General features: G+C 37.1%; 1 protein-coding gene across 7 annotated transcripts in view; it reads right to left on the bottom strand.

The window, feature by feature from the left end:
* Chl1 (cell adhesion molecule L1 like) overlaps positions 1-20,401 on the bottom strand; it is a 200,282-nt gene that overhangs the window by 62,983 nt on the left and 116,898 nt on the right. For all 7 annotated transcript variants that reach the window (XM_048787024.1, XM_015494932.2, XM_048787019.1 and 4 more), the window contains 3 exons: positions 17,043-17,230; positions 11,729-11,834; positions 10,323-10,510 (listed from right to left, as the gene is read on the bottom strand). In XM_048787024.1, coding sequence (XP_048642981.1) covers positions 10,323-10,510; positions 11,729-11,834; positions 17,043-17,133 — 385 coding nt within the window. In that variant the 5' untranslated portion in view covers positions 17,134-17,230. The remainder of the gene's footprint in view (positions 1-10,322; positions 10,511-11,728; positions 11,835-17,042; positions 17,231-20,401) is intronic.

Here is a 20,401-nt window from a genome sequence, read left to right as displayed (position 1 = left end):
ATCAGGAAAAAAGGAAAGAATATTTATATATTTATTAATTAAAGTTTCAGAAGGAACATGGTAAAGGAAATTAATTTGTCAGGATGTTTTAGGTCTTATTTGACTCTGAAACTAGATAGTCTGCTCCTGTACTCAAAAATGCAAAAAGTTTAATATTCACAGATAAATATTAGATTTAATTAACATAATGCAAGAGTGAGCACAGAGTCGACCTCAATTCAAAGGAAGACATGACTCTATATAATAACAAGTCAAATAGCCGGGCGCACACCTGTAAACCTAGCAGCTCAGGAAGCTGAGGCAGGAGGATTGCAAGTTCAAAGCCAGGCTCAGCAACTTAGGGAAGCCCTACGCAACTTAGCGAGACCCCGTCTCTAAATAAAATATAATTAAAAAAAGGACTGGGGATGTGGCTCAGTGGTTAACTACTCCTGGGTTCAATCCTGGTACCAAGAAAAAAAAGTCAAGCCACTAACTAATTGTGCTTTTCTTATGATATGCATTAATTAGCATTATTGAGTGTGGACAGATGAGACTTTAAAAAGTAAATTGTAAAACAACAATTTTTGTGCGTGTGATGCAACTACACTCTTCTGGGTTGCCAATATATTTCCAAGGGGAACTCCGCGAACATCAAAAATCATGTTTTGGGGGTTTTTTAAATTTATGTATATATGCATTACAATTCTTATTACACATACAGAGCATAATTTTTTTTTATATCTCTGGTTGTATACAAAGTATATTCACACCAATTTGTGTGTTTATACATGTACTTTGGATAATAATGATCATCACATTCCACCATCATTTATAACCTCATGCCCTCTCCCTTCCCCTCCAACCCCTCTGCCCACTGGACATAACCATGAACGCCTTCTCTGTACAGGGATCAGAATCTACTATACATCAGTATCTACCTAAGCAGGACTTACAGAATGTCCACAAATCCCATCAACCACGACCAGATGTTTCCTTTCCAAATAACATCAAATCAGCTAATCAGGCACATTGCAACTTCTGTCTCCCCAATGTTCTCAAAGAGGCTGAGTATGAAGTACAGTGAAGAAATTTCTAGGAACCACCCCAAGAATGTAAGTGACACTTAAATATGTTCCTGTTGGGCTTCTTCATAACTTCCCCTTGGTCTCCTTCAAGCCCAGCACACCTGTGAATATGAACTCTGTGGGAGTTGAGTTCTAAAACTTCAGGTGCTGCCAGTGAGCTCTGAAAACTCATCATCTTGATTCTTTCAATCCAACATACAGAAAAAAAAATAACCTCTTTGTATGAAAATAGAGAAGGCTTTGACAAAAATGTTATATCTAGAAGATATGCCACAGGATAATGTGGTTTCTAGCCTAAGCAGTGCCCCTGTACCATCTCACTAATAACTTTACCTTTCAGGGAGTTTCAGTAGAATTCACACCTGTGTCACTTGGAGGTAAAAGGAATTGGTGACTTCACCACTACCAAGTTATGGAACACTGCAGATTTTCTTGGGCCTTAAAGAAATAAAGTTAAAGGTTTCCCTGCTATATGATTCTGCTATTCTACTACCAAGCTGCTTTTTCAATCACTGAGCCACATCTCAAAAAATATATATATATACATATATATATTTGTTGTTGTTGTTTTGAGGCAGGGCCTTGCTAAGTTGCTTAGGGCCTCGCTGAATTGCTGAGGCTGGCTTTGAACTTGTGATCCTTCTGCCTCAGTCTCCTGAGCCACTGGGATTAAAGGTGTGGGCCACCACACCTGCCCCAAGCTATTTTCAAGGAAGCACATCTTCTGCATAATTAGAGCATATGTAACCTGAACCATCAGAGTAGATGGTGTATAACACCATAAGGCATCAAGTCACACCTATGAACTCTGAAGTCAGTATCTTTGGGTTAACCGCTACCTTGGTCCTTGAATTTTCTTAGGTAATATGCTTCAGTATCCTCATTTGTAAAATGCAAAACACAGTGACGCCTAACTCACTTGATTTGTGTCAAAGTTTAAATATCATATTTCATATGAACCAACTGAAATAATCCCTGGCATTTCAAAAGCACTCAATATACATGATAACTATTCAGATATTGCACCTTTGCAGGATACACACAGCCACGTGGCTAGAGATGAGACCAGCAAAGGACTGGAGGGCTCTTCTCGGCTGCTGCCCTGGATGCTCCTTGTAAGCCTGTATTTTAACAACTTTGGTGATTTTATACAGAGAGTTGAAAGAGGAAGTGGAGAGGGGAGTGGAGATTGCATATTCCATGCACAGCCTATAATTTATTTATTGAATTATTTCCCCCTACCCATCCCTGGGCTAATCTTTCTTTGCCAAAGAGCTCTATCTATTTTGACTTGTCTTTCTGTTTACAGAACTGGCCTGGTGAGCTTTTGAGTGCTGTAGATTTTGCTTCAATGTGCTTGGCACATGGCTTCTAGCCCGCCGTCATTATCATGAATGCAGGCTACTGAGCTTGCGGGCTGAAGTCCCCCCACCCTCAGCTTCCATCTGTAAGGAGATTTAATTGATTCCCATTTCCTGTAGAGTACCCCATTAATCCACTTAGGACTGCAGTCTTCCTTTCAGCCCATGAGCTTCTAATGAATCCCCGCCGAGGAAGGAACTCCAATGCAGCCCGCTTCACGCCCATCATTCAGGAACCCTGATGAATGAGTGCAAAACCCTCAGCCATAGTTAAACCCTGAAAATTCAAAGTTGTCCTCTCAACTGAGCAAACCGATCGTCTTTGGTGGGTTTGCACATAGTAACAGACTCGTGGTTTTTTTCTTCTCCTACCCCTCCCAAATCAGAATGGTAAGAAGCCCAGGTTTGGTCTTAAGGTAAATTGTCCTGAGGAATTTGAGGAAGATATGCAAATGTAGGGAGCGGGCACATTAGTCACTCTAATTGGGTTTTATTAAAACATTATATAGATGATTTCATCTCTGAGTCCACCATTTCTTAGATTATTTCCATAGCATGTGGACACTGAGTGATTACTTTTATTCTTTCTTTTCTTCGTCAGCCTCTGCAGGATAAATCAATCACTAACAATATGCATTCATGCAGCATTTCCAAAGCAATGAAAGGAGGGAGGATATGATAGCCCACCATATTTCTTACTTTTAAGGATTCTAATTAATTTGTACGACAATCTCCAACAAGGACACCACTAAATGCTTTAAAGACACCAGAGACTTTACAACAGCGCCATTTATAATAGCCAAGGAAGTGGAAATAATCTAAGTAGTCACCAACATATGAATAGAAGAAAAAAAAATGAGGTTCATCCATATGATGGATTATTACTCAGGAACAGAAAGGAGCAAGTACTGAGATATGCCACAGCACACATGAACTGCAGAAGAAAAAAAAAACACTACGAGAAAGAAACCACGTGGAAAAAAAAAACCGCCTATGATTCCTTTTGCATAAAATGTCCAGAAAATTAAATTTAGAGAAGCAAAAATTTGATGGGTCAGTAGCAATGGCTGACAGGTGGGAAAAGAGATTATGTGCAAATGAGCAGAGAGAAGTTTGAAGGGGATGTTGGAATTGTTTAAATACAAAAATCACAATGATGTTGCACTAAATATATTTTTTTTACTAAAAAAGTCCCTCCCTGTGCATTTAATACAGTTAAAACCATGACGTGGCCAAGATAGCCTGAAACATACGGTGCGGAAAAGATGGCCCTTTTAACAAATGGTGCTGGGAAAACTGGAAATCCATACACAGAAGAATGAAATGTAACCCCATCTCTCACCCTGCACAAAGGCCAAAGCAGACCAAAGATCTAGGAATTAGATGAGAAATCCCACAACTGCAAGAAGAAAATGTAGGCTCAACCCTCCGACGTGTCAGCACTTCTTGAACAAGACTCCTAAAGCACAAGAAATAAAATCAAACATCAAGAAACTGTGATGGTGTGTGGGACGGTGGCACATGCTTGTATTTCAGTGGCTCAGGAGGCTGAGACAGGAGGATCGTGAGTTCAAAGCCAGCCTCAGCAAAAGTGAGGTGCTAAACAACTCGGTGAGACCCTGTCTCTAAATTTTATATATATATATATATATATATATATATATATATATATATATGGGCTGGGGATGTGGCTCAGTGATTGGGGGCCCCTGAGTTCAATCCCCAGTAACCCCCCACCAAAAAAAAAATCTGATGGCGTCAAACTACAAAGCTTCTGCATAGCAAAGGAAACAGAAGTGTAAAGAAAGAGCCTACAGAATGGAAGATCTTTGCCACCTGCTTCTCAGATGGGAATTAATATCCAGAATACACAAAGAACTCAAAAAAAAAAAAAAAGAACAGACATTTCTCAAAATAAGAAATTCCTCAAAAGGAATTTCTCAAAAGAAGAAATAGTAATGGGCAATCAATATATGGAAAAATGTCCAACATCTCTAGCAATTAGAGAAATGCAAATCAAAACTGCATTGAAACTTCATCTCACTCCAGCCAGAAGGGCAAGTATGAAAAATTCAAGTAATAATAAATGTTGGCAAGAATGTGGGGGAAAAGGCACACTCATGTGTTGCGGGTGGGACTACAAATTAGTGCAACCGCCATGGAACGTAGTATGGAGATTCCTCAAAAAACCAGGAATGGAACCACCACATGACCCAGCAATCTCACTTCTCAGCATGTATCCAAAAGATTTCAAATCAGCACAGGACAGTGACATAGCCACATCAATGTTTATAGCAGCACAATTCACAATGGCCATGCTATGGAACCAGCCCAGATGCCCTTCCACAGATGAATGGATAAAGATATGGAGTATTACTCAGTCATAAAGAAGAATGGCATTATGGCATTTGCCAGTAAATGAATGGAAGTCGATAATATTATACTAAGTGAAATGAATCAGTCCCAAAAAGTCAAAGGTACAATATTTTCTCTGATACAAAGAAACTAATCCAAAATAGAAGGAGAGGTAAGAATTATAGAAAATAAAAAAATAGGAGAGAGAAAGAAAAAAGAGTGAGATGGAATTTCATCAAAATAGAGGAAAGATCAGTGGAATGAAACTCAAGTGAGTTTTTGCGTGTGTGTGCATGGATGTGGATGGTGGGTACCAGTATTGGGTGTATCCAGAGGACACTAATTAACAAAGAAAAAGTGAATTGTAAGTGGATTGAAGAGGGATCAGTGGAGTGGAGGGAGGGTACTGGGGATTGAATTAGAGTGGGCTGTGATCCATGATTTTGTGATTACGTCAGGGTGTATCCTGGCATTGCATATAACTAAAAAGGATTTTAAAAATCAGAGAACAGAAAAATCAGTAGAAGTTGGGATAGGTTAGAATGTTACATGGAGAGACCTGATCTGACTCCTAAAGGGCACTATAATAAGTACCATTATTTATATAATTATATTAAACTCTATGGATAGTTTATAATGAAGGCAAAAAAAAAGTTTCTAGTTCCCACATACACACACACTACCACACCCACATTAAGTCCTATATTGTTACCTACCACTATGGCTGGGGTACCAAAGGCCTATGCATTAGAAGCTTGGTCCACAAGGTGGCGCTGTTGGGAGGTGGCAAGACTTTGAGGGGCGGGGTTTAGTGAGAGGTCCTTAGATTATCGGGGGCGTGTCCTTCTAGGAGATAACAGATCCTTGGCCTCTTCCTCTTTCTCTTTGCCCCAGCTCATCATGTAAGCAGGTTTTGGACTCTCTCACACTCCCTCCATGATGTCTGCCTCAATACAGGCCCAAAGCTATGACGTCAGCCCACCATGGAAATGGAACCTCCAAAACCATGGGCCCAAATACTTTTTTTTCACTTCATAAGTTATTATTTTTTTATAAGGATAGAAAGCTGACTGTATTACACCTAGGAAAATGGATGGCATATGAGAAGAGCTTAATGAAGGCTTGTTGACTAGTTCACCGACTAAATCCCTATGCTGCATCTTAGAAAACCAATTTAGTTCAATGATTTCTCAAGTATGTGTAAATGGTACATTCTGCTTATTGGGCTTTTTTTTTTTTTTTCTTCACTCTTTCCGTAGGAAACTAAACGGAAATATTGTTGAAAATAGAAAGAACTAAACCATGCGTATAAAAGTCTGCATTTATAGCGAACAGCAACTGAAATGGCAAAGCTCCTATTAATGTAAAAGAAGAATCGATTCTCTAAAGCTTAAGAGGAAAATCCATTGTTAGAGGTTGTGTCGGAAGTTTTAAATGGTCTCAGATTGATAAACTCCTAAGGACTGGAGTGATAGTCCTATTCAACATATAGATGATTACGGAAAGCTGTCCAATGATAAAATAATTTCAGGAAAGGCTGGAAATGATGCATAAGAAACCCAATTTATTTTGATCTTTACTAGAGCAGCAGAAAGAGAGAGAGCAATTACCCACAGTGTAGTTTAGATTCAACTCTCCATCTCTTAACTATAATACTGTCATATTCTGGCCCAGAATTACCGTGGATCCTTTGTTCATCTGTGCACTTAGTCTACTTAGCTAATGAGAGAAAACATTTTTAAAAATCTTTTAATTGTAGAATCTCACACTCAGTCATGCCATTTCTTTCTCTGCAATAGGTCTGGTGACTGCCTTTTCTTTTGTGTCTCCATAGCAACCACTAGAATTCAGGTTAGGTATCACCCTGATGTCTTCTTGTCTTCTAAAACAGATGCTTAATCTCTTACTCTCTTCTTCTGTCTCTCAAATTTCTAATCTTAATTTATTTCAGGTAGCTACATATACAGAGTTTCCCTCAGGTAGAAATGTGGGATTTACTTTGGATAGCAAAATCTGTGATGCTCAAATCCCTTATACGTAATGACATAATATTTGCACATAATCTGCCTGCATCACCCCACATACTTTAAATCATATCTAGATTATATATAACATCTAACATAATGTAAATGTTATAGAAATAGTTGTTATGCTGTATGTTTAGGGAATAGTAACAGGGAAAAAGTCTATACAAGTTCAGTACAGGTATAGCTGACTCTCTATATAATAGAGTCTCGGGATTCTCAGCCACAAATTTCAAGGCAATACTTCCTGATCTAGAGTTCATGGGCACTTCCTATTAAACATCATTGCAAATTTAAATTTCTAAAGCCAATTTCCAAAGCCCATGTACATGCTGTGTCAATTACTATGGTTATAATACCTCAATAATCCAGAACATCTATTTCAGATGGATCACTATGCTATGTACTTAGTAATTTTGAGTACATAAAAAGGTGATCCATAAAATAAAGGTAAAGAATGTGAAGAAGGAAAGAAATACAACTAAAATCCTTCCAGGCACCAAAGTAAATGAAGATGTATATTTTTCACTATAATGGTTATATACATCGCTCAGTTGAATTTATTTTCTGGATCCACAGTATGTCTCCCTTCACTTTATTTTATTGTCTTAAGTCAGATCAGTCAATTTCACCCCAAAATTATGTTACCTAAGAAGCTTACATCATTGAATTTTATCCCTTCTCCTTTTCCTACATTTTAAAGATGATAAATATTCCTGTACATAATGCTATTAACTTTATCGAACATGTTTTGTTGCATGGAATTTTCACTATCCTCACTTGACAGTATTTTCTCTTTCCCCGTACTGCTATGGTTTTAGATATGAGGTGTTGCCCAAAAGCTTATACATGAGACAGTGCAAGAAAGTTTAGAGGTGAGACCATTGGTTTACGTATGAGACCCTGAGCCTAATCAATGCATTAGTCCACTGACGTGGATTAACTAGGTGGTGACTATGATCTGGTAGGGTGTGGATGGAGGGCAGGCCTTTGGGGTTTATATTTTGTCTCTGGTGAGTGCAGCTCTCTCTGCCAGGAGAGAGACTCCACATTCGATTTAATAATTTTGTATGCTTATGGTTTAGAATTGCTATACTACACTTTATAGATTCTCCTTAAGTTGGAGCATTTATTCTATCTACTTATATCTTCCACCATGATGTTTTGCCTCACCTCCAGGCCAGAGCGATGGATTCAGCCATCCATGGAAATGAGACCTCTGAAACTATGAGACCCCAATACACTTTTCCTTCTCTAAGTTGTTCTTATCAGGTCTTTTGATCACAGTCGCAAAAAAAAAAAAAAAAAAAAAAAATCTGACTAAAACACTTATTGAACCTATGATTAGTTAGAAAAATGTTAATGAGTTTTCAAATATGTAAGTTGTCTTTAGATTCCATTTATAGTGATTGTAACTTAATTATATTTTGATTGCATTTCTTTCATAGTTCAATGTTATCAAATATAATTTTTCTTCCCTTACCCATGGAAAAAAAATGCATTTCACAGTTTTAGATACAATATTCTATACATGTTAATTAGCTCGAGCTTATAACTGGGTTGTTTAAATTTTTATGGGATTACTAATGTTTTTCTCTGATTGAGTTACAAAATAATGAAAGAGATATATTTAATATCTCTCACTAGTATAACAGATTTGCCTATTTCTCCTTTCAGGTCTACTTTTGATGTATACATTTCAGTATCATATATCCTAGTGAATTAACTTCCAGAAAAGGTCTGTTTAAAATAAAATTTATTTGGACTGATATGATGAATACCTGCTTCCATTTGGAAAACATTTATTCAGAACAGCTTTTCCATCTCTTTCAATTTAATAATTTTGTATGCTTATGGTTTAGAATTGCTGTACTACACTTTATAGATTCTCCTTCACTTGGAGCAATTATTCTATCTACTTACATCTTCAATTTGTGATATACTTAGATTTGCTTCTTATATTTTTTTTCTATTCTGCGTATAAATAATACCCTCAATGACAAAGTGATTCACAGTTTGCCATATTTGTTAGAGATGGCTCGGTCTCCTCTGCTAATGGGTACCCACATTATTTAAGGGGGACCATGGGTTTAAGTCAGATTTTTCATTGCTGTGACTAAAGGACCTGACCAGAACAATTTTAGGGGAGGAAAAGTTTATTTAAGGGCTCACAGTTTCAGAGGTCTTAGTCCATAGAAGGCCAGCCCCATTCCTTGGGGCTCAAGGTGGGGGTGAAAATTATGGGAGGTGAGGGTGGCAGAGGGAAGCAGCTCACATCCAGGTGACCAGGAGGCAGAGAGAGACTCCACACGCCAGATACAAATATATACCCAAAGCCATACCCCAGTTCTACCTCCAGCCATACCCTACCACTTCAGTTACCACTCAGTTAATCTCTATCAGGGGATTAATTTACTGATTGGGTTAAGACCCTTAATAACCCAATGATTTTTCCTCTGAACCTTCTTACATTGTCTCAACGTGAGCTCTTGGGGGACACCTCACATCTAAACCATAGCATAACATGTAACATGCCACCAACTCATTATTTATTTTTTACTTTTTATTGTTTCTTCTTAGTTATATATTATACATAACAGCAAAATCTATTTTGATAAAATTATACAAGTAAGGAATATATCTTATTCTAATTAGGACCCCATTCTGGTGGGTGGGCACCATGGTGGGTTTAACTTAGGTGTTTTCATATGTGTATGCAGGAAAATCATTAATATGATTTATTTTACTGTCTTTCCTATTCCAATCCCCCCTCCCTTCCTTTCATTCCCCTTTGTCTAATCTACTGAACTCCTCTTCTTCCCCTCTCTACCCCTTTATTCTGGTTTAGCTTCTACACATCAGCGAAAACATTCGACAATTGATTGATGTCACCTAGCATGACAGTCTATAGCTCTATCCATTTACTGGGACCACGTAAGTTGTTTTGCTTCACCCAAAAAAAATGAGACAGGTGTCTGGTAGCTTCTTGTTGAAGCATTTAGGATCCAGTACATAACTGTTTAAGTGCACTCCCCCAGATTCATGCACCAAGGTAGAAAGTTTCCTAAGATGCAACCCAAGGATGATGGTATCTCCATCCACGTGGATCACCCAGAGAGCTGCAGGGACATCCTGGCCCCTAAGCATTGCTCAACCCATAGGTACTGACTTATCAAGAAATTAATGTGTGTTGACACTGAAGCTTTGGAATTTTCCATCACTGCAGATTAGTTTAGCTGATCTAATAATATGTAAAACTTAATCCTGATCCTAGGAAACACGGTGAGTATTATTTTCTCTCTTGTCAGATCTACGGTTATAGAAACAGCAAATTACGTTGCTTTCCAAAGTCATCCAATCTTAAGTTATCAAGACCTGGAAGAGATTTTCCCCTTCCCATGAATGATAAGGCATATATAAATGGCCTAAATCAATATTGCTTTATTCAATGACAGCTGGATGCAACACTTCTCTAATACTTAACTAAAACGGTTGACGATGAATGGAACACTTACCCGGAACTATAAATTCTATTTCTTCCGACATAGCCACTCCTAGTTTATTAGAAGCAAAACAGCGGTATTTCCCTTGAAAGTGAGATATGTGTCCCTCATTTGGGATCTTGAATGTTCCCGAATTGTTAGACACAATTATCCGAGGGTCCGAAAGATTGAAAGGCTTGTCATCCTTAGTCCACGAAAACCTACAAGAGAAAAATCAACTTCATGTTCCTAAAAATCCTAAGGGTTCTTAATTTTTAAAGATATTTACACACAAATACACAAAGCGACAAAACCAAGACATTTTATGGTAAAAACATAATACAGTAGAATACAATATAATATAAACAAGGGTCTCAGAAGAATCTGAGAGATCTTAAAAACTGTACAAATGCAGTCTCAATGAAGACAATAAAACCAAAGACTGGTTTTGTTCTGTTCCTGTTATTTAAATTTCTTTTTTACAATTAGAAATGTAATGCAGTATCATTATTTATAGTTTAAAGACTACAATAAATATAAATGTACAATGTAATTGTGTGTGTGTGTACATGTGCAAGTGTTTGTGCAAAGAGCTCATTCAACATCAAAAACACACACGCCAGTTCTATTAGTTAGTCATGTATTTGAGACCATGCTAAATACATAACTTTGCCAATTGAATTGTGTTCATTTTATAAAGGTACTAAACACATATTTTATTACTCTACTGTCTTCTGTCAAATGGTTACTATTTTACTTATTTCACCATTTCCTTGTTTAATACAATGAAAAATACCCTACATACATATTTTTTGGTACTAGCCCAAATATTTTCTTTAACCTAATTCCTTTAAGATAAAACCAACAGACAAACAGGAAAATAAATTTTTTTATGTTTTTAATAAATGTGGCAGCATTGGGTCTACACACACACACACACACACACACACACACACAGTTAAATTCCTTCTCCATTATAAGAGAGTCACAGTTCTGTGGACAGTGATGTAAGGTTTTTTGTTTGTTTGTTTGTTTGTTTGTTTTGTACTGGGGTTTGAACCCAGGGCTGCTTAACAACTGAGCCACATCCTCAGCCCTTTTTATTTTTTTTTACTTTGAGACAGGGTCTCACTGAGTTGCTTAGCACCTCACTATTGCTGAGGCTGGCTTTGAACTCACGATCCTCCTGCCTCAGCCTCCTGAGCTGCTGGGATGACTGGTGTGCACCACCCTGCCCAGCTGTGATGTAACTTTTTTATATCACTTAGGTAATGTGTAAAATTAGGAGACTTTATTTTCATAGACTTCGTATCATACACTTGGAAACCCTAAGCTTCCGTTCTACATTCATAATGCAACAAGTTCACGGTGGTCAGATTAAAAATTAGCATGAAGGACGGTGTGCACTTCATGATTATGTGGTTTGAAGGGATACTCACTCGGGTGGCGGATTTCCTTTGGCTTCACACTCAATTTGAAAATATTCATCGAAAGGAAAGGCGACTTGCACTGTGGACTGCTTAGTGATGGTTGGAACCTGTTGAACTGAATTAGAGAACAAGTCTTCAGAGGGTGGGCAACAATTACTGAGTTGTAGCAGAAACCCTTCCACTGTGCTTTCTCTGTGGGCTGACAAGGAAGTGCAATTCATAGACCAAGTGGGACTTCCTCTGGACAACTGTATTCTCTGCTAAGGAATGTCCTTCCTGGTTGTCATTTTGAGGTGCCACACATGTTCATTATACTGAACCCCAGAAAAACGTCATGATTTTTAAAGCAAAAGAAAAACTATCTTATCACGGTCTTAAAAACATTTGTTGCAAAAATGATTGGCATCCAGTCCTTGTTGACATGAGTACATATTTTACTTCATTCGGTCCTTTGGGAAGTTCTGCTTAGAGCACTCCATGCTTCTATCTAGATATTAAAATGAATTCACTGCTTTTCTGTTGGTGTTTCCCATTGATAGGCTGAGTTACTTAGTTACTTGACAATTCTATTATTGAACATAAGAGGTTTTTGTTTTTTTTTTCTATTTCTTTTCTTTCCAGGTAACATGTATTTGAATAGCTATCCAAGAGCAGATACGATTTTCCTATTGAATTACTGCCTGGTGATAAATTTCTAGGAATGTACCTTAAATGACAACGATGCTACATAGATGCTAACATTCTACCCAGGGACAGTCCCCACAAGCAACTCATGATTACCGGTGGATTCCACATTGTTACCACCATTAAACTCTCACGTGGAAAAAAGATTCCAAAAAATCCTTTACTGTTCATTACAAAGGAAAATGTACCCCGCTCATTCTCTTTATCTTATGATTTCTGCGAATTGGTTTTGTTAAAAATAAGTTTTCCCATGGATTGATTTAGTGTTCGTCATTTTCCATGTTAAAATTTTTTTTCTTTTATCTTTTCAGTTACTTCTGTTTCCCCTTGTAAAATTTAACCTACATATATTCACTGATACAAAAAAATAACAGATAGTTCATAATCTATCGGGGGCTGCAGTTGACACATACTTGGTGCTCAATGTGTCCCTTCATCCTCTCACACAGCTAGTGATTGGCAAGTTAAATAAGCCTCAAAGCAAATAAAAAAATTTAAAAGCAGGAGGTGATTTTGCCTTTCCCTTCATTAAGCAACTCAACTGTCGTGACTATGAAATAATGAACTAAAATAACAAGGGGATCGATGAATAAATAAAATGCATTACAGATACAGATTTGGATCAAATTTTGGAATATGAAACAGATAAAAATGCAAGCACAGATTTACTGCATTTTTTTTTTCCAATTGAGATGCTCCTTTTTTAGTAAAGTCCTTAAAACTTGCAATAAAGCCACCAGGTTGAATTCATAAGGAAATGCAAAAGGTTTCGAACCAGGAACCATCTTTGGCAAATATATTTTGAGAAATGCAATCTGCCCTCAGGCAATGAGCCCAAATAGATGACTAGTATTCCCCAGTACAGGGACAAATCAAATAGGACCCTGAAACCTGGTATGTTGACCAGGCCCTAAATCACTCACTCTCTGTTCTCACAATCATATATTTAGGATGCAGCCTAAATGAGTAGTTTTCAAGAATTTTAGTCTCAAACTCATTTAACCTCTTAAAAATTATAAGTCGGGCCCGAAACACTTCTTTTCATGCAGGTTATATAGCTCATATTTACAACGTGGAATTAAAACAGAAAATCATTTAAAATGTTAATTCATGTCACATAATTCGATCCATTTTAAAATAAGTAACATTTTGTGAATAACGCTATCATGTGGAGAGTAGCACTTTTTTTACATTAATGCAAATCTCTGCAATTTCTCAAGAGAAGGCAGCTACATCCTGTATCTGCTTCTGCATTCTTCCTGGTGCAAGAGGTTAATTTATTTAAAGATATGAAGAAAAATCAGCCTTATGCAGATATGTAGCTTAGAAGTGTGGAACATTTTAGAGTCTTTCTGACTGATGAAGGATCATCTCCCTGACTAGGACATGCTTATTGCAATGCAGAATCTGCAACCTATCAATGAACTTTTTTTGTGTTCTGCGGCCTTAAAACAAATTTACCTGTTATTTTTAACTTATGCATGATTTTTGGAACAGCCCACAGTGGTCCTTTCAAAAAAGTATTAATTCTATAGCTCTTCTCAGCAGAGACACATTTCATCCCAGCAGATCAAAAATTCACTCTTTTTCATCTCACCACTGATCCAATCAGAAAACTCATAAATGTGGGGGAAACTCAAGGTCATTGTCAAGGACATAAGTTTTCCAGGATTCTAATTTTTGCTTGAACACTTCAATTTTATCATTGACAGTAGACTGTCGGTTGTTTATCTTGAAGTGACAGCCTTCCTGGGTTCATTTGGAAGAAAATATGTGAGCAACCATAATTCATCTGTCAGTCATGCTTTCACGAGTAAAGGGCTCAAGGTCTCAGGCAATTGCCAGAGTCAAGAAAGAGACAGTCCTCACACTAGGGTTCAGCAGAATTATCTCACACCTGCTGCATGGCCAGTGCATCCCAAAGTTAGCCAATGAAGTCAAGGATGGAGAGTTAGGGAAGTTTTAAGAATGCTTCCCAATTTCAGCAATTGCAGTGTCCAGCAGAGCTGCTCTGTTCTGTATTTTGGAGGGGTGTGCTTTACTATGAGAATTCAGCCAGGAAGAAAACCTTGAGCACTATTTAGTGTGGTTTGGAGCTGAGGTCCGACTTGTTCCTCAGCAGCAGTTTTCTACCTTTGCTTTTGCATCATGAATGCAAATGACATGAAGGACATTTCAAAACAAGTTGACTTCATCAACCATCTGAAGGCATCACTGGGACTGCCAAGGTCCACAAACCAAACCACATGTTAAGCACCAACAATCAGCCTAGAATAATACCTGAATTCTCTTCCCAATCCCCAAATTATATTTTCTTTATTTTTATCTAATAAATCTGATAAGAGAGTGTTATTACTTTATGAATAATAACTAGGTTCAGTTATCAGTTGGATATTCAGAAGCATTTTAGCCATGCTCAAAAAAAAAAAAAAGAATCCATGTATTCATTGACATTTACCTTGTTTCTGATTGACAGTTATTTCTAAGTCTTGAGCTCACTGCAGATTTGTATTATTTAAATCTTATTAGAGTCATAAATGGGCAGAGAAGAAGCACAATGGTGAGAGTCCCTAAGACATCAGCTAATAATTTGAGAACAACTTGTTTATTATAACATTATTCTTTCTTAAATTTGCTAAGGTTGTAAAAGCTCAGCAATAACTAATTATTCAGGGAATGGAGCTAATAACCTTTGGGTATTTATATGAATATATATTCTACATTATAAATCCTTTCCTCTATAATTAGGCCAATTATAGAGACACCAGACGCGTTGACATTGAAATTGGATACCTGCCTTAGACGCATTTACCCGAGAGTGCTCTGGAGGACTGAAATAAACAGATACTATTCAGTTGCTCTGAAAACAAGCCATTAATATTTTATAACAATCGTCGTCAAAGCACATCACAGCATGAAAATGAATAAGTCACCGAGACAACCAGGATAAAAATGTGTGCGTGGATTAATACCAAATTTCACATCTTTCAACCCTGATCAGCAAGGGAGAAAAGACGCAAGGAAAAGGTAGGTGTTAGAGAAAGGGATAGGGATCACGAATGTCGGTGGCACCTCCGCTGCTGGTACCTTGGCATCACGTGCTTGTAGAAAAGAATTTACTGAAGGGTGCTTCAGACTCTCAGCCAGAAGGTCTGCAAGTGGGCGAGTCCAGAATGAAATTCCATGGTTCATACAAAGGCTGGAAGATTTGCACTCAAAGTACACAGCACTTTAAATCTATTTATCTATATGGCAGGGAGTAAAATTCCTTAAGGAATGAGAATTGTGAACAGAGGCTTAACCATCTGTTATACTTTTATTTATTTGTTTGTTTGGGGGGATATCAGGGATAGAACTCAGGGGCACTCGACCGCTGAGCCACATCCCCAGCCCTGTTTTGTATTTTATTTAGAAACAGGGTCTCACTAAGTTGCTTAGGGCCTTGCTCAGTTGCTGAGGCTGTCCTTGAACTCATGATCCTCCTGCCTCAGCCTCCTGAGCCACTGGGATTATAGGTGTGTGCCATGGGGCCAGCTAACCAACCATTATAAGTAGTAGAGAAGGGATTCCCAGCTGGGGAAATGGAAGGGTACTGGGTGAGGTGAAGCCCCTCTCCATCAGATAATTTAAAACCACCCTCAGAAATGGTTTAAAAACACATTGTAGTATATAGTCAGAGAGTTGTTTTCTTTTTTATTCATAAAAAGTCTGAGTACCTCAAAAGGAAAAGTTGCAGTTCAATGTTAGCACGTTTCTACATTTAGTGAATTTTATGAGGTTAGGACTATTTCTCTAGAATTCAGATTATTCACAATGATCATGTCCAATGCCAAGATCCTAATAAACAACCAATGCCTCTTATAACTCTCAGATTATATATGGAAGAAACAGAAGGAATCATCATTGAACTGTACCATAAAAATTCCTCAACAACCTCTCAAGGATCTTTAATAGCCTGCATTTTTACAACATAAGAAATATTCTCTAAGTACCTACATTCCGTACTTGATGTACAATTTTTGAACTGTTAAAGACTTATCATTTGTTAAATCTGATCTATGATGGGTAAAATTTGCATCAATGGCTATGAGGATAATTATGTAATACACATTACATAATTACATAATATGCTAGTCTTGGAGATCGTATCAGCTTATTATTTCAGTTATAAAATGATGTTTTCTTATTTCCTCAACTGTTTTCATCTAAAATACATAATTATTTTGAGAAAGAATACAAAATTTACTCAATTCCTTTTTGTTACAATTTGTTGAATGCCAGTAATTTCTAAATAAAAATCATCCTTAAAATAAACTGACTTAAACTTATAAAAAAAATAAGAGCTGTGTGTACTATTGCAGAGTATCTTAGACAAATGGCAAAAATCACCTTATTCATCAGTCATGTTTCTTGCTATAGGCCACGTTTGCATAAAAAACAAAAATCCTGAGCTACAAAATAATTATAGTTGCCTAGTGTCATCCATCAAAGAAAGGAAGAAAGAAAGAAAAACATGCATGAATCCTTATGACAGATTGTTGGAAAATATGTAGAAATATGATGAAAAAGTTACATTTTCAATCACAAGTATTCTACTTAAAAACTGAAATGCAAATACAATTGAAAGCTGTCGCTGTACCTGAGAGTGGTATTTCAGTTGCTGCTGACGACTGTAACAGGAGGAGAATCAGAAATGTGATGAGTCCTCTTCCACTTAAAAGTGTCCCCATCGCTCTTCAGGAAGGAGAAAGCCCAGAAAGACTGAAAATGGTAATGTCTCTCTTACTTCTCCTGGATAGCTGGGCAGATGTGGACAACTTGGAAACTCTAAAAATAAAGAGAATGATATTTCAGTTCATGTACTCCAATGTCAACATCCCAGAAATAAAATAAATATTTCTGTTTGAAACCATTTTAATGAACCTGTTCTCTAACAATTCCACACAAAAAATGTGATGTGTTTCTTCTTCATATTTAAAATACATGACAGTTGATATACAGTATAATATAAATCATAAACTTTTTTCTTTTTTTGGGGATACCAAGGGTTGAACCCAGGGGTGCTTTACCACTGAGCCACATCCTCAGCCCTTTTTATTTTATTTTTTATTTTGAGCACCTCATTTTTGCTAAGTTGGTAGGGCCTCACTAAGTGGTTAAAACTGGTTTTGAACTTGGCGATCCTTCTGACCCAGCCTCCCTCCGAGATGCTGAGATTACAGGTATGCCACCAATCGGGACTGGTCCCATTAATTTTCCAATGAGTCATGTTTGCAAGTCATAGGAAATTTTTATTAAAAAGCTCCCTAATACAGTGTACGGAGCGTCAATGGCTATGAGGATAATTTCACTTAGTTTGATTCAAAAGGAGCTCTTTTACAATCTTTTTTTTTTTTCTAACAAGCACGGAACCCTATCAGAGTCATCACTAAGGATCACACAGACAAATCTTGGATCCTTCTGTGAAATATCTTGCTGTGTTCAATGTTGTCACAATAGAAGTGAATATTTTTAGCAAGGAATAGGAAAGGGTGGGGGGGGAGAACAAATTAATGAGGATAAGCCATTTTCACTAAACTACAGAGGTGGGTTTGATTCAAGCAGAAGATAACACCTTCCCATGTAAGCAGAATGTGTAATTCACTTCAAAGTTACCACCAATCGCGACTGGTCCCATTAAATTTTCCAATGAAACAGAATAAGGGTAAAATTTCAATTTTCCTTTACTTTATAGTAGGATATATCATTTTTTCCCCAAACATTGCAATAATAGATATATAAACATTGTTTACTATATAGTCTTGAAAAATAACAACACAATGATAATATGCTTCAAATCATATTGCTTTTTCAAATGTATAATTTTCTCCCCTCCCACCCCAAAAAGTCAATTACTCTTTTTATTCCCTTAGAATTGCTTTTTTTTTTTTTATGAAAGAAAGAAAGAATGAAGACAGACACAGAGAAGTCACTAAATTTATATTGAATTCCAGGTATTTTGACTGTTTAATTCACAAATTGCAATTTAGAAGATCAATGACCTATGTCTTTCCTATATAGGAGAAGTAGATCAAATTTAAAGTAGCACCCGATGTGACTGTTTTATAATTTTGAAAATTTTAAGGGAGAGAAATCCAGTTTATATTTTTACTTTAAGAAAAGTTAGATTGAAGGAAAAAATAAGTCAGATTAATCCCCTCCATTATACTCTCCCCCAAACTATGATCTAGAATAACAACATTATTCAATTTCTTTCTGATCCCAATGATCCCCATCGGTAAAATGAGAATTAGAGAAAAAATCAACTTGGCTTGTTTCAGAACATTTCCTAAAATGAGAACTTTTATCAGTGATCTAAAGTACTTGTACGAGCTACAGTATACTAATTGACACCCCCTTTTAAAAGAAGTGTTATTCTAATCAAACAAACAAAACACAGAAAATGTTGATTTTATTGTAAAAAAGGAGACACTGATCAAACTAAATAAACTGAGCTTTACACATGGGTACAGATTTGGGAGTTAACAGGTCATGCATCTATTTCGAAGACAAAAAAAGTCGAAAGAAAACTAATGCCTTCTCCTTTAAATTTTTCTTTTTGTTCTCTCTTCTGCAACAGTGTCATAATTATGATATAAATTCATTATTTACAATTGCACATCACTCCTTACCTGCAATGTATTATTTAATATTCTGTTCCATTAATACTCGACAGTGATCTCTTTAATGGCATCTCTATGTGTTTAATGAGCTGCCCTCCATTTACAAGAGGCAAGGCTTTTGAAACCACGGTGCTATTAGGAGACCATATTTTCAGATTAATGTCTCATCTATCATCTCACTCTGATAGAAGGACAACCAAATACGTGAGAACAGAGAGGGTCAATTTCAGTTACTCTCCTAATTTGAGCTGGTGGGTTGGAGGGTCCATAATTGGCACAAGACACACTGGCTCTTGGCTAAAAGTTGTTCGATAGTGGTGATCTGACTTTGGAATTCAAATGATATTCAGTACATGGTCCTGACCCACGAAATTCTGCCCCATGAAAAATGCCACATTGAACCCCTGCCTTTAAAAAAAAAATAAGACAAAGACTACCTATTCAGAGACCTAAAGAATATTGATGACTTCATCAGGTCCCAGAATACGGGTCATGGTTAATTCTACCTCTGACCTTATCTCCTGCAGGGAATAGCTTCAATCTACCTGAGGTGAGTGTAGGCTCATAGGCTATATCATTAAAATTACTGAAAGTTAATGTGTGACCCCCTGCAAGCAAGATTCCATTAAGTGGTGACAGAAGCCTCCAAATAGCTTTTAGATGGGAAAGAAAAGTCAGCCTTAATTTCATTGTCCCATGCATAAAGGGCACATTGTTCGGTAATCCTGTTTTACAACAATAAGACAGCAGTAAAATTATATCCCCATTCATCTCTCTTGAAAGAATATGAGGTTAAGTTCTCCTGCCAGACCGCAGAGCTAAAATCCATTATGGGAACTCAGGATGGAGCTGATACTTCAAACAAGAGTGAAATATACTAAACTATTTTGGAGACCCAGACTCACAAAGCTGATATCTGAGAGCTTACGTTAATTTTTAACTCAGATCCAAAACCAAATCAATTAATGTTCCTGCATCTGGATGAACTGGATCTAATCTTTCTACTATTTTAACTCCTCCCTGGAAACAAAAACCATCATCTCTGACATCAACCTGAAGAGAGATTCTAGTGTCATATCATACAATTGATGCACCCCGACACCTGTGCTTTTCCAGGTGCCTGGTGGGTTAAGAATTAAGAGTATTACACAAACACAGACATACCTCATAGGGCTACTTCTGATGCAACAAAAGATAAAAAAGTGCTCTGTATTTTTTTTAAACAAAAACCTGTAACCTATTATATGATCAATATTACAAAGTGGCCACATAGATCCCTCCAATTCTCTCTCTCTCTCTCTCTCTCTCTCTCTCTCTCTCTCTCTCTCTCTCTCTC

Source organism: Marmota marmota, unplaced genomic scaffold (assembly GCF_001458135.2).
Source record: "Marmota marmota marmota unplaced genomic scaffold, marMar, whole genome shotgun sequence".
NCBI classification, from domain to species: domain Eukaryota; kingdom Metazoa; phylum Chordata; class Mammalia; order Rodentia; family Sciuridae; genus Marmota; species Marmota marmota.
This window is presented reverse-complemented; position numbering and strand designations above follow the sequence as displayed.